This window comes from Rhinolophus ferrumequinum, chromosome 7, assembly GCF_004115265.2.
Source record: "Rhinolophus ferrumequinum isolate MPI-CBG mRhiFer1 chromosome 7, mRhiFer1_v1.p, whole genome shotgun sequence".
In the NCBI taxonomy this organism is placed as follows: Eukaryota; Metazoa; Chordata; class Mammalia; order Chiroptera; family Rhinolophidae; genus Rhinolophus; species Rhinolophus ferrumequinum.
The window spans coordinates 241,327-255,722 of record NC_046290.1 but is presented as its reverse complement, the minus strand read 5'-3'; the positions used below and the strand labels follow the sequence as shown (position 1 = coordinate 255,722).

The 14,396-nt window shown below is 55.7% G+C and overlaps 1 protein-coding gene across 1 annotated transcript in view; it reads right to left on the bottom strand.

Moving 5' to 3' along the window:
* Window positions 1-484: 484 nt before the first annotated feature.
* AHRR (aryl hydrocarbon receptor repressor) overlaps window positions 485-14,396 on the bottom strand; it is a 53,676-nt gene continuing 39,764 nt past the window's right edge. The window contains exons 5-10 of the mRNA XM_033111257.1: window positions 12,045-12,174; window positions 11,084-11,217; window positions 7,018-7,217; window positions 4,819-4,880; window positions 4,425-4,566; window positions 485-3,661 (exon numbers count right to left, since the gene is read on the bottom strand). Coding sequence (XP_032967148.1) covers window positions 2,650-3,661; window positions 4,425-4,566; window positions 4,819-4,880; window positions 7,018-7,217; window positions 11,084-11,217; window positions 12,045-12,174 — 1,680 coding nt within the window. The 3' untranslated portion in view covers window positions 485-2,649. The remainder of the gene's footprint in view (window positions 3,662-4,424; window positions 4,567-4,818; window positions 4,881-7,017; window positions 7,218-11,083; window positions 11,218-12,044; window positions 12,175-14,396) is intronic.

The following is a 14,396-nucleotide window of genomic DNA, read 5'->3' as shown; positions in this document are numbered from 1 at the left end:
CCCTGGGCCTTGGAAGGGTCTCTGCCTGAGCTCTGATGACCATCGCCCACACCTGCCACCAGGTCTTGGGCCCGGCAGGGCTGACCCCACAGGGTCCCCCCACATACACGAGGTGGCGTGTGTCTGCTTCCTACAGAACAGGTCAAGCCTGGAGTGTCCTGAAGGCACCCTCAGTGCTGGGCAGGAGAGCGGCTGGTGGACAAAGGGAGGTAGCGCTGAGAAGCACTGCTGGGCCACAGCAAGGGCTGCCCGGGTGGCCCCTCCGTGCGACTTGGCTCTGTGTTCACGTTCATTTTCATTACCACCTTCCATCTGGCGGGAAAAAGACTGTCTTTGAATGGAAAGTAAGCAACACACACTTTAAAGGAAATAAAGCGACTTCATTTGAAAAATCAACTGGATGCTTCCATTTATGGTAAACACATATTAACATGATTTATTTTACACCAACATTGCAAATGTAATGGAACTACAGTATCAGAAATATATTTGAAAGCTCTTTTAAAAGGCACCGAGAAAACCACAAAAAGTTACATTATAGTGCATCCATCTGTAAAGTCCAACAAATCAGTCTAGATACCTTTTTCTTCCCTAGAAACTGCAAAAGCATAAAATAGAATTCGTGTTTCTCTCCTCCCTTCCTTCCGTTTCCACCTTCTGCTTGATTTTAGTGTATTTCAGCTACACAGGCCAAAGCTACAGATGGCAGAACCCACGCCTGTAATTGGTCCCTTCTGGACGCTTCAGAGCAGAAGTGACCACATCTGCCCCTTCTACATCCCGTCACTGTGTTCCCCAGTCTTCAGGATATAAAACAACAGAGGTGCTGACTCAGGAAGTTCTGTGGCTGCTGACCCAGCACAGGAAGGGCCTAGGCCGAAGCAGCATAATGGGCGTCTCAAGAACCCAAAACCTGCGGAGTACGGGTGCGGGTGCCGTGTTCTGCATCGACGGAATGTCACCTGTCTGCCCACCTGCGACCAACTTGGTGCACGTGGTCCAAGGAGAACGAGGACTCACGGGTTCTTGAATGTTGAGAGGAGGTGGGGCTGCAGGACGCCATGGCCCTGGGGGGCAGGACGGCTGAGTGTGTTCGGAAGGGCTTCTCCTCACATGAGGCTCAGGCCTGCAGCTCTTCTTCGGTTACATGGGGTCTGGCAACAGTACAAACACGCAATGACAGCTCTGAACCCCGTCAGTCCCATGTCTCCCCAGTTACATGTCACATGCCTGCAGAACTGCCTGTCTGCTGCACCCTGGAGGGGAGGGCAGCCCGTGTCCCCTCAGTTGAGTGAAGTGAGAGGAGGTGCTGAGGAGAGCCCTCCCCAGCAGGAATGAGAGGGGACAGCTCCTTCTGAGGACGCGCGTGGCTCCCACGACAAGTTGCTGGCTGGCACTCGCCCTGCCCGGGAAGGAAGCAGGAAGACTGCATTGAATCCATGGACGCCCGGGGAGCAGAGGTGTGCAGTGCTCGGCGAGACCTGGGTGGACAGGGGACACTGGTCCAGTGTGGGCCGAGAGAAGCAGGTGGTCCTCAGGGACTTCCTGCAGCCCAGGACCTGGACACTAACACCCAAAGCACCGATGACAGAGGATGAGCCCAGGCTGAAGAGCAGAACGTTCCAGATGGTGGAGCAGCAAGTCCTCAGCAGGGGGTTCCTGAGATGCCCAGGCAGAAGGGACTTTACGGACTTGTCCCTACTGCCGCCTCCTGCCTGCTGCTGGTTCCCACACCCCGCAGTGATGCCCTGGGGACCCCTGGAACTTCGCCACGAACCATCTCTGGGTGGGGATTGGGAGTCACCTGATTTATGCTTTGTATCCAAATTTCCTACAATCAGAACACATTACCTTTACGACTTTTTTTTAAACATTATAAATCTAATAATTCCTCCTGGGATGGTGGTTGGAGTCCTCATTAGAGAAACTGTAGACAGTTGGCAAGACAGCCAGACACTGCAACCTCCGGCTTCTTTCCTGTTTTCACCTTCTCTGCCTCTAAACCCAGACTCTCTGGACTCTGGGTCACATGACACACGAGACTTCTGAGCCTATTCAAGACCCTAGAGAGGCTTCCAGGAGGGACAGGGCAGCACTCCGTGACTCTCCACTGCGGGTTGCGGAGCACACGCTGCAGGGCCGGCGCTCACAGCCCCACCTGCCTGGAACTTTCTAGATTCCTTCCGTGAATGGGTGCACAGTCTCCTGCAGCTCAGTTACAGCCCTAACTTACTGTCTCAGCCTACCTGCGTGTGGACACCTCTTCAGTCTCGGAGAGCTAGGGGCGAGGTGGGGCTTCGGGACATCACCTCACACTTTCCCAAACCTGGACGTGACTGGCCACAGGCGGAGCTGCAGCCTGGAGTCCACCCAGCAGGCCCATGCAGCTGACTTTGGCCGCTTGCTGAAAAATGCTAGTCCCTCAGAGAGAAACACTGTTACTTGAACAGACTCAAGGCCACTTTGCATCTGAGGACTCTGGTGATACTAGAAAAATACAGACCTGCTGTTGCATATGCTGCCCACAGGTGACAGGCAAACTTGTGCAAGGCTGCAGAGTGACAGGGAAGAAGGGCTCCAACCCACACCCGCCCGGCTGACAAGAAAATCAGAACATGGGCGGACGCCACGTTTAACGAGCGCCTGGCTCTATGGCAGGAAAGTGCATTCGGAGGCTGTGGGTGGCACCAGTGTCGCCAAGGCAGCTTTAGGGAGCATCCCAGGTACCCCACCCTGGCTGGGAGAGGCCCACGGTGGGGAGTCCAACGGCTCACGCTTGATCATGGGTGGGGTCCCGGGAGCTCTGCAGTCACAGCCCAGAGCCGGGGGCTGGTGGCCCGGTACACAGAGGCAGCGGGGAGGCTCCAGGCACACACAGGGTGCGCAGGGTGTGGGGTGGACTGGGGCCAGCTCCCTGCCGGGCCTGGGGGCGGCCCTTGGCATGCCGTGCCCCAGGTGTGGGCCGTACAGGTGGTGCCTAGAGTCTGGCTCTGTTTTCAGGTGCATCCTGGTCGGGAAAGTGACCAGCTGTCTCTTGGCCACGTCACTGGCTCCCAGCCACACATGGCTTGGGGACACGGAGTAGCCATCTGCTGCGTCCTCGGACCCAGAGTCACCCTCCATCTTGATGGGCACATCTAGGGACAACATGGGATTGCACGGGGCCTCTGGGGGCATGGGCACACCTCGCAACTTGATGTCCTCGGTGGAATAGGCCCCTGCTGCGAGACGCTGCATGCCAGGCTGAGGGAGCCGGATCTCCAGGCTCCCCTGGGGGAAGGGGCAGCTGGCGGGAGGGTGCGCCTGGCCCTGACCACCATCCCGCAGGGCTCTGCTGGCCCGGCTGGCGTAGGCACTGGGGGGCTGGTGACAGCTGGGGGAGCTCCTGAAGGGATTGACACCGCTGGCAGGGATGGTGCCCGGGGTGCCGGGGTAGGGCATGCAGGAGCCCTGGGGAACAGCGGGCATGGAGAATGCATCACTCCTGCTGGGCTCCAGCTTCAGTGTGGCGCCTTCCTGACGATGCTTCCCTGTCACCCAGTTCAGGTGCTTCATGGGCCTCGGTGTCTGGAAGCGGCAGTCGTATGCGTGTGTTTCCCTCCGCACCCTCAGCCCCGAGGAGGCGCTTGGCACCCTCCCGGGCTCCTGTCGTGCCCTGTCCCTGTGGAGAGGAGAGGGTGCATCAGACAGAGCAGGGGCGGTGATGCGGGCTGAACCTGCCATGTATGTGCCCACACTGTGTGCCCTCAGCCTGCACACAGCCCTGCGAGGCCAGCGCCAGCATCCTCCCTTCCTGTGTGTGTGACTCTCCCACAGCTTCCTGGGCACCTGGTGGGGTCCACGAGGCGCACGCACGTGGGAAGGGTCAGCCACACCAGTGACTACTAACGGGGGGATGGGGGTCTGGGTGGTTTCTGGGCACCAAGCCCTGTCGCTGGCCACACTGCTGCTACGCTCATGACATGGTACGACATCACTGTGACGGGGGAGACAGTGACAGGAGGGCGAGGTGGAGCCTGGCAACTGCATAGCCTGGCCCGTCCTCCAAGAGGAGACCCACTGGTCAGGGAAGGGAGCCCAGAGCCTGGGTGGGGTGGGGCAAGCATGGAGGGTTTCTGAGCAAAGGTGAGGGTGGAGGACAGGGCGGTCCCCAAGGGCCCAGGCTACAGGCGGAGGGCGAGTCCAAAGGCCCTGGCAGTCCTGGCTGACACTCCCACTGTCCCCGGCCAGTCCCCATACATATAATGACAACTGCTAGGACAAGAAGCATGTCTGGGTGTGCTCCCTGTGTATCTGCACGTTCCACTGACAGCGAGATTTAGTTGTCATGGTCAAGGCCACCAGACCTGCTACCAATCACTTGTCTTTCTTAACCCCCGGCTGTGACTTAGCGAGGCTCCGGGCTGGGCAGAGGCACCACTTACCCTGCAGCCCCCTCGGCGTCAAGGACGAGGTCAGGGCCACCCCTGAGGCACAGGCACATGGCCCTGGCTGGGACCCGGGCCCAGCGACAGGCATCCATTTGTGCCCTGAACACCGAAATGCCGTTTTCTCCATTGTTCCTTCCTGTCGGGAGTCAGAGAAGGGAAAGCCGTCACTGCGTGAGCGGCTCTGTTCTCAGTGGCCGTGACTCATGCAGTTCCTCGGAAACGCACAGACAGTGCCCATGAGAGCTGGCCATCAGCCCAGCCTCGCTCCTTCCAAATGGCATTTCCATGGAATACGCCACGGTGTCCAGAGGAAGGGACAGCCTCCAAGGGACACTGATGACACATTTACCCATTTTAGAAAGATGAGATAGTGAACTTTTAAAAGTACCTGTTAAGTAATTGGGTTTTCCGCTCAATTCTGACTCACACAGACTCCTGGTAGATTTTGCTCTGCGAAGAACAGATAACAGCAAAACAACAAGCAGATTAAATGGGTTGAAGAGGGATGTCAACGACATGACAGGCATTGGTGTGACGCCCAGGCAGGGAAGACGCAATAATTCACACTTTCAACTTCGTACAGCTTGTAAAGCCTTTTCTCAGCTATAGATTTGTTGAAAATTCCAATTTACATCACGTTTGAGGCCAATAAAGGGCTAATGAATCTGCTTCAGAAAGTAGACGGGCACACAGAGTGGGTTTTCAGTGCTCTGGCTTTATTGTGGATGGCCAGAGCGAAAGACAGCCAACTTGTGATCTGCAGCACTCACGTTCTGCAGGTCCCCACGACCACTAAGTAGGTGAGGACTGAGCCCTCGCCCAAGTGGGCACACACACGTGCGCACACACACGTGCACACACGCACACACACATGCACGCACACACAGCTTACGCGCAATCCTAAATCCCCAAGAAACTCCTGCTAAATTTTTTTTTAATTACTTTTCAAGAGAAAAACCGAGGCTCAGAAGCGTTAGGGCCTTGCCTGGGGCCGCCCCTCTCGCGGCGGCAGGAGTGGGAACCAAATCCCCTCCACGTGGCCGGGAGCGCTGCGAGGCCCCCGCTGTCTGCCCCCTGGTGGAGAGCAGAGACAGAGCGAGGAAGGGGTGGCTCCCAGCTGGATGGAGCAGACCGCTGCGAATGCCCTGCGCGTAGAATCCGAAGCCCAGGTAAGTGCTCGGGGCAGGCGATTCACACGTACAGAACCCGGGGACAGCCGCGTGACTGCCGGACGGCCGTGTGACCTGAACGTTGGCTGGTGAACCATGCAGAGCAGCTGGGAGCTCCCCCACCCAGAAAGTCAAGTCGTTTGCTTCTTTCCTAAAAGGCTGGGTGCAGTCAGCCTTCTCCGAGGGCCTTTGCTTCCCCGAGTTTTAATAATATTCAGCACAACGTGGTATCAGGTATCGACTCGGCTGTCATCGTGTGTACCACCTTCAGGACCGTCACGGCCTCCCCGGAAGGTGTGCGACCACGCCGCACGCAGAGATCGGCCCGCGCCCGCGCTCAGCCCCGCGGCCGCCTGTGCAGCCAGCCTGCGCTTCCCCGCCCGGACGCCAGGGGGCGGCCGGAACCTGCCTTGCGCCCCACCTCTAGGAGGCGATGGGAAGGTAGGCTTTTCCTCTCCGGTTCTGTACTGGAAAGACACATGCAAAAGAGAAAACTCCTTGTGTGAGTTTCCATTATAATTATCAAGCCGCAACCACGTAAAAAGCAGGAGGCTCCGCGACAGTAACTGAAGAGGGGGAGCACCTCAGCGTCGCAGCGCGGTGTGTGCGGTGAGAAGGCGGGCGTGAAGGTCACCGCAGGGCACGCATGACCTTGGCCCTGGGCTCTGCGCAGGTGGGCCGGTCCCTGAGCAGTCAGCTCTGTGCTTCGGCAACTTTCATGACTTAGCTCGCATCATTCTGTATTCTGGTTCTCCTCCCTTGTATTTTACGACATTTTGTATCTTTAAACTTAAGAGAGCATATCTAATTTAAAGCTGCTCCACAAAACTGCTGTCTTAGCATGCAGGCACATGTCAGAGACCCGGAGGATGGTCCCAGGCTCACGGTGGCTCTGTCTCTGGTAGCCACGCTCAGTACAGGTGTGCGACGACAGCAGCAGCAGAAGGCAGCGGCTCCAACTGCAAGCCCAAAGCTGACCACATCACTGTCACCAGGGGCAGAAACGAGCAGGTTAGCGTGACAGCCACTGCGGCTGCGGTCGGGTTTTCTAATCGTCTAAATGGTCGTGGGAGGCGTCACTGGTGAACCGTGGACGCTGAAGAGGACTGGACACTCAGACTCACCAAAGGGGAGCATCCTGAAGGTGGCCTCTGGGGCTTGCGAGAGAAGCCTGCGTGACTGGACTGCCACTGGAGGACGTGGGCACGAGTGACATAGGCAGCGTTTGCTGCCACAGTTCACAAACGTCCTCTTTTCTAACAGTGGCTTCCATAATGTGCTAGCTTAGAAAGCACCACACTTCTCGTTTTATTGCTCGCTGGAAATGCAGGAGGAGTAGACAGGAAGTGCTACGTGCCAGGCACCTCGCTATAAGCACCAGCCACCACGAGTGTGGCAGCTGAGGGGCTCTTACTCACTTTGTGTCCGTCGTGGCCGCGATGTCTGCCCTGTGCTTTGCCCTCAAAAGCACGCCCTTCATTTTCATTTCTGCCACAGAGGGTAGGAGGACGGGCGCCACTACGCAGAACAGTGAGAGCCGAGGGGACAGGGCTGTCCCCGACAGCGCCTTCCTCTTCTGTCCAAACAGGAATTTTAGTTTTCCTTGAAACTGCATCGTCTGGTGTTTTAAAGACAGAAACGTGTTCACAGAGCAAATTAGCAACACGGTCAGAGGACGTGGAACTGACATTCTCAGAGCAGAAAAGAGGAAAAGAATCTTCTCCTGAGTCACTGAGGAGACATGAACCACCCCCACCATGTTTGGCAACCTTGGGACACGGACTATCCCAAGGCTCTCGGAGTGACTCACGGTTTCTCCAGAGTCTCCGTAATATCCTTTAAGTGACAAGCGTGTTTTCGGGTGTGCACTCTCGAGCCACCCTCACACGGGGAGCGTGAATGTGCATCAACTTAGGCTGTCATTGACCCAGGTTACAGCCACCAGCCAGTCCCCCAGTAGCATTTGCTGGAGTAGATAATTTCTGAGGACTGTTCCAGCTTTAACCGCCATTTCCAAATTATCTTTCCTTCACTCATGATCCTAAAACTTAGGGATAGCTTGATTTTGTTTATCTACAGCATATAGTGTGAATTTAAAAGCCAGCAAGTAACTTAGGACTTTGTGATAAAATTTTTTAAATCTCAAAATAAATAAGTAAAATTAAAAAAAATAAAAAGATCTCTCTACAGTAGAAAAGTTGATCTATAATTGAGTTAGTCACCAAGTGCCTTTCGGGTACCCCTGGCCATTGATGGAAGAATGACCCCACATGGCTCCACTCTCTCCCTACCCAGCCATCCATTTATCCATCCCTCCATCCATCTGTCTTTTCATCTCTGGTTCCCCCATCCATCCATCCGTCGATCAGTATTTTCTTCTCTCCTTCCCCCATCCAGCCATCCATCAACCATCCATTGATCTATCTCCATCCATCATCCATGCATCCTTTCATCTGTCCATCCCTCCATCCTCCTATCTATTTATGTATCCATCCATCCTCACCCACCCATCCATCCATCATCCATCCATCCATCCATCCTTCCATCCACACACACATCCATCTCTCTATTTGTCTATGGATTACTGAATGAACAAATACCTGCAAAGCACCTAACCTACTATATGCCAGTCACAGGCTTGGTGTGAAGGATTCAAGGCAGTGCTATGCTGGGGTGTGTTTAACATCAGGCTCTCCAGAGAAAAAAAAGACTCAATCTATACTGTTTGCCAAATATTTGGGTGTAAGTATTTCCACCATCACTGATCACAAGCTACCAACCTAACGTCACCTGGATCTGAATTCCAGAAATGTTAACAGGCTCCCATGCACAGCACCAGCCAGCTCCATGTAACAGTGCCTCGCCCAAACTGTGACAGGGTGGTTTCCACACGCACAGGTAGAATTGGGAAGGGCCTGGAGGCCATGCAAACGCTGTGCTGCCCACGGGCCTATCCTCAGCTCATGGATTATAAGCACCCGAGCACTCTCCAGCATGTGCAGTAACGAAGTTAAGGGTAAGATATAATCCGACACTTTTCAAACTAATTTCTTTTGCTTGTTTCCTCTACTCAGTGTATTTACAGTTTCATTTTTAACCTATGTTTCAATCTCTGCTTGATTGTATAGGAAAATCTAGCTATATCTAGCTGTATTAAAACTATCTTAGTTTCCTGCAAAATTTAGAACAAAATGTCAAAATAAAAGCCTTTATGGACAACCAACTGCCCAAACAAAAGACGAGCAATTGTGTGTATATCAGGATCGTGGTGCAAATGAGCAAGTGCTTCTGTTATGAAGGGTCCTGGGGTGGGGGTGGCGGCCTGCAGCAACAAGAGATCTACCAGATGCTTCTGCTGTGGGGCTGGGCCTGGGGCTCAGAGCTGGTTCAAGAGACATTCCCACCGCCAACCACCAGCGACCTCCTTCACTGTCGATGGTTGAAGCCAAAATATTGCCATAAACAATATGGTCGCCTGGAGGCAGCCAGGAGTGACTCGCTAAGCTGCTGTCACTCTGGGCAAAGTCAAAGCAACTTGGCAGGTTGGCTGGCCTGAGGTGGGTGAAGTGGGACCAGAAGCACAGCATCTCTGGCGGGACCCCCAGTTTGGAGAGGTGTCAGCAAGGTGAGGCTCAGGGAGAAACACATAGGGCTCAGGAGCTCCAGGACACACAGCCTGGGAGGGAGGGCAGGTCCTGAGTCCTGGGAAGGGTTTCCGAGACCCAGCAGCTCAGCTCCCTCACTGGTCAGGCAGAGCCAAGAGGGAGGGACATGGAGAGGCAAGTGGAACAAGAAGGGGGGGAATGTCAGGAAGCCGGGGTGGTGACGTCTGGAGAAGGGGCCTGGGTGGAGGCAAAGGAGGGATATTTTTGTTTTTCATTTTCTACTGTTCTGAAGTGACTGAGTTTGTACCATGTACAGCAATGTTTTCATTAAGAAAACAACAACCGTTACTGCAGAAACAAAACAACCAACAGGAAAAGGTGAATAGAAACTGCACCACCAGTGCTGGTCACGGGTCTGTCTGCACTGAGCCTGGGGAGGCCTGGCTAAGGCTCCTCAGGCCAGACCCACGGGCAGCTCGGATGTGGGATGGTCTGGGGGTGCATTTCCTGGAAGCGGCTGGGGGTGGCTCAAAGGGCAGTGAAGCTGCTGTGTACCGCGGCAGTTGTGTACGCGTGGCGGGCTCCAGGCTGGAAAAGGCCAGCGCAAGCACCGATGGGACACGCCGCCAGCGGCACTCGAGGGCTGGTGTGCTGGGGCGGCTCTCTTCCCCAGAGCCACGTAGAGGACAACCCACCGACAGGCCACTGTCAGCCACCCACCTTGCCTCCCCAGATGCACACTGAGCACCTGCTACCATGTTTCCTCGAAAACATGACCTAGCTGGACAATCAGCTCTAATGTGTCTTTTGGAGCAAAAATTAATATAAAACCCAGTGTTGTCTTATATTATATAAGACCCGGCATATTTCTTTTCTATTCTATTCTATTCTATTCTATTCTATTCTATTCTATTCTATTCTATTCTATTCTATTCTATTCTATTCTATCCCGGTCTTACAGTAAAATAAGACCCGGTCTTACATTAATTTTTGCTCCAAAAGATGCATTAGAGCTGAGTGTCCGGCTAGGTCTTATTTTCAGGGAAACAGGTAGGAATCTCCAGCCCAGCCCTGGCCCAACAATCGGAGGCTGTGCCAAACACCCAACACCAAACACCAGGGGTACGTCCCTCCCAGGGCCACAGCTCAGGTGGGGAGATGGACCCCTGAGGGACCCACAGGGAGGATATGCAGTGGTTGGGGGTGTGGGGGCTGCAGAGCACACACCGATGGGGCCGGAAGCTGAGCTTAAGAGGCCTGCCCTGTGGCACTGGTGGCGAAAGGCCCTGGGGTCCTGGGGTCAGAAGGTCGCCGTGTTGAAGTGCTGCCCAAGGATGCGGCAGTGGGGTTCTTGGGAAGCTGTGACCACAGGAGAGTGTGGGCACTGGGCTGGGGAGGGGCGGTGGTGGAGGTTGTGGAGAACGACCCAGGCATCGGGGGTCCGAGAGGCGGGCAGGGTCTGGCACGGGCTGGGGCCCGCTCTGCTTTGCCCCCGGGAGGGCATGTCCTCCTTGCCCCTCGTCCCCTGCGTTGAGGAAATGGTCAGATAGGGGAAGAGGAAAGCCCAAGAATTGATCTGCAAGAGCCGTTCAGCCCTAGAGCCTGGGCAGGAATGGAGGAGGCCCGGGACCTGTGCCGAGAGGTAGGAGGCTTTGGCGCCTGTCGGTCCTGGGCAGCTGGGATGTGGGGGGCTGGGCAATGCTCTGAACATGAATCTCAGAAAAAGGTACCGTGAACGCAAACCCATGACAGCGTACCAGGCTGCTGCAGGCTGTAGCACTTCCGCAGCGTCTGTCATGGATCAGCAGCCCATGTCACCAGCCCGCTGAGAACCTGGCTCCACCTGCAGCCTGATCCTGGCCCGGACGTGCTCACTCACCAGGAAGCCCGACGTGCTGTCCAGCAGGCAGCGCACGCGGCAGACGAAGCACCGCGTCAGGAAGGCCGAGAACTCCGAGGGGCCTGCACGGCCGTCCTGGGCCCTGAGCAGCCGCCCCAGGACGGCGTCCTCTCCTGCTCACGTGGACCAGCGGTGACCGAGAGAGACCATGAGAACACTCTGGTCAGCAAGGTGGCACATGTGACAGCACGCAGTCACCACGCCGCACACACGCCTGCCCCATCACACACAGCCACACAGCTCGCACTCCCCGTGCCCCAGCCTGTCCCCAACCCCGTCCCCAGAGACAGCTGCTGTGACAGGTGTGCTAAGCACGGTCACATGCATGCAGGACACCGCAGTTGTTTGCACTGCGCTTCATAAAACGGCGCCGTGTGTGGGCATCTGGGTTACTGTCACTCAGCTTCACGAGAACTGTGCTGCTGCGGCTGCTGTGTGCAGCTGTGTGGGGGCCTGTCCTCCAATCAGTCCTAACTCCTGGAGACGGTGAGAGAACCAGAGTCTGGCCCTCGGGCCCCGGGGACCCCGCCCTGTGTCCCAGCATCCTCTTGAGGGCCACTCCCCTGCCAAGTGCGTGGCCAGCAGGCAGGGGTCTTGCCCACAAGGAACGGCATCTCTGAACAGACAACAATCCTTTGGGGCTTTTTCCAGGTAAATCTAATGTGGGCCAAAGGGATTTCCCAGGAGGCATGCGACCCGGGAACACAGGTGCTGCAGCTTCTTGGCAAGGTGCCGGAGCAGACAGAGAGGTGACCAGAGATGCCACCACCCAGGGCCCGACGGCCACGGGCCACCAAGGAGGCGAGACAGGAGGGAGGAGGTCCCTGAAGGACGAGGGACTGGGATGCCACACTCAGGGTGAAGGGAAGGAGAAGGGAAGCAGGTGGCAGTTCTCAGGTGCACGCGTTTATGTGAAGGACTCCAGCCTGGGGAGACGCACCTGGCTCTGAGCACAGGGGCTGCCCACACGCCACCTGGGGGGGGTCCATGGCCCAGTGCAGCTGCCGGCAGAAGTCTTGGCGGTCGTCCACGTGGATGTAGTCATAAATGTTTTGGTGCATCACATCCGTCTGAAACATCACAATACGTGTGTCAGTCTTACCCTAAGTGAGCTCTCACCCATTTCTAGTGACTGCCACCCGCACAGACGGCTCAGCCATCTGTCAGGAGGATGTCACATCTGTGAAGGGAAAGTCCACAGAAAAGACAGGAGCGTGGCCTCGAGGCCATGCCCTCCCTTGGGGGACGTACCTCGTGGCCTGGAACACAGAGCCACCAGCCCCCTCCCACCTGCCAGGCCGTGCCCTCGAGGGTTGAGCAGGAGGTTCAGAGACCCAACGTCTTCTGGGGCCAAGTCACCCACTTTTCTAATTTGACGCCGATCCTCCATGTCTCGGAGGGCTCTCCAGCTATATGATTTCTGCACTCTCAGCCTCTGTGCTATACTCGAATTGCCAAAGTTTACCAGTAAAGTGTCCCTGTGAGGTGAAGGGTGAGCCGCTAGGTGAGACAAGAGCTGGGCCAGCACCTCCTGGTGACATCTTTCTTCCCAGCACCTCCAGGCCTTACCCTTGCCCCTTCCAGGATGCCACAGGACCCAGCAGCCCGCAGCCTTCTCTCGGGGCCTGTCTCCCCACTTGTCTCCCCACTGAACACAGGGGCTGACCCTCGCGGGCATCAGGTCTGTACTGGGAAGCCGCCATCTGCGCAGCACAGGCCACAACCACAGGCTGTGATGACAGGTGCTGCCGTTGTAACAACGTTCTCAGAGTGTGTTGCTGAACGACGCATGCCCGTGCACGTCTCTGCGTTCTCTCCCCTAACTGTCGCTCTGAAGCTCCCAGGAAGGTAGAGCAGGAAAGTGGTCGTAACTCGAGGGTAGACTCTATCACCTGTGCACCCCACAGTCCAAAGAGACTATGTTTTCACAGAAAGCAGTGGGCACAGAGGTCACAAGTGGTGTCCTTGTCAGTGTCCAGGATCATGGGCTCAGGGCATGAACGTGGGACTGACAGACAGACACCAACTCATGGTGGAAGTGGACACACCAGGCTTTCCCTCCAGCTCTGAAACTGCCGACACCCGCCTCACCTGATGGATCTAGTTTCACCTGATGGCACCCACCTCACCTGGTGGCTCCCGCCTCAAGTCTCACCTGGTGGCTTCCAGCTCACCTGAGGGCTCCCACCTTACCTGACGGCTCCATGATCACAAGTACACTTCCCACAGGGATGTTTTCCTAACAAACTTTTCTGATTCAAGCATAACATATAGGCTGAAAAGTGCCCAAATCATAAATACACAGCCTGATGAGTTCCCCGTATAACCACCATGCAATCAGGAGACAGCAGCAGCACCTCTGAGACCCTTCCCTCCACACCCCTGCAGGCGGGGTCACAGTCAGGGCCAACTGCACTGAGAGGTCGGTAAACGGAGCACTGGGTTCCTTGGTGCGTCCTTGCTCGCTCAGCATCCCAGTTGTGACATTCACCCAGGTTTTGCCACCACTGCTGTGTGAGTTTCACTGTATGAATACCTCTGGCTGATCCCCGCTATGGCTGATGGGCGTTCGGCTGCTTCCCGTGTGACTCGTGGCCTGTGGCACGTGACACAGCCCCATTTCTGAGTGCACACCCAGGAGGGGAATCACTGGCTCATGGCGGCAGAGTTTCAGTTTCAGTAGATAATGCCAAACAGTTTCCCAGAGCGACTATACCAGATGCCCTCCCACTGTGGCAAGTACGCAAGTCCAGTGGCTTTACTGGCCAACATTTGGTGCTTCCAGCCTTTGTCATGGGAGCCACCGTGGCAGTGTGTCACGGTTTCTTGGAATGGTTTTAACTTGCACGTCACGGACACTAATGAAACTGCATCTTCTCATGTCTGTTGGTCTTTAGATGCAAGTGTGTGTGCGTGCACACATGCGTGCTGCCCGTTGGTGTCTTCTCTCCGTTTTCCAACGAGCTGTCGTGCTGTTTTTTCCTGTTCTGGACATGAGGCCTTTGTTGCAAACATCTTCTCCACTCCCTCTCTGCCTTCCTGCCCTCCCCGTGGATGTAACATAGCCTGTACATCAGTCATTCCTGAGGGGTTTTATCCCAAGAAATCTTTTCTCCTAGCTCTCCTAACTCTGCCCTGTTATCTTCTAGAAACTTCTACCATCCACCTGATATTTACTGTGTATGGTGTGAGGCAAAAGTCAAGACTCCTTTTTCTGCCACGTAGACCTGGTTCACCCAGTTCCATTGATTGGCAAGACCGCCATTTCTTCACTGCTGACAGGGCCACCTTT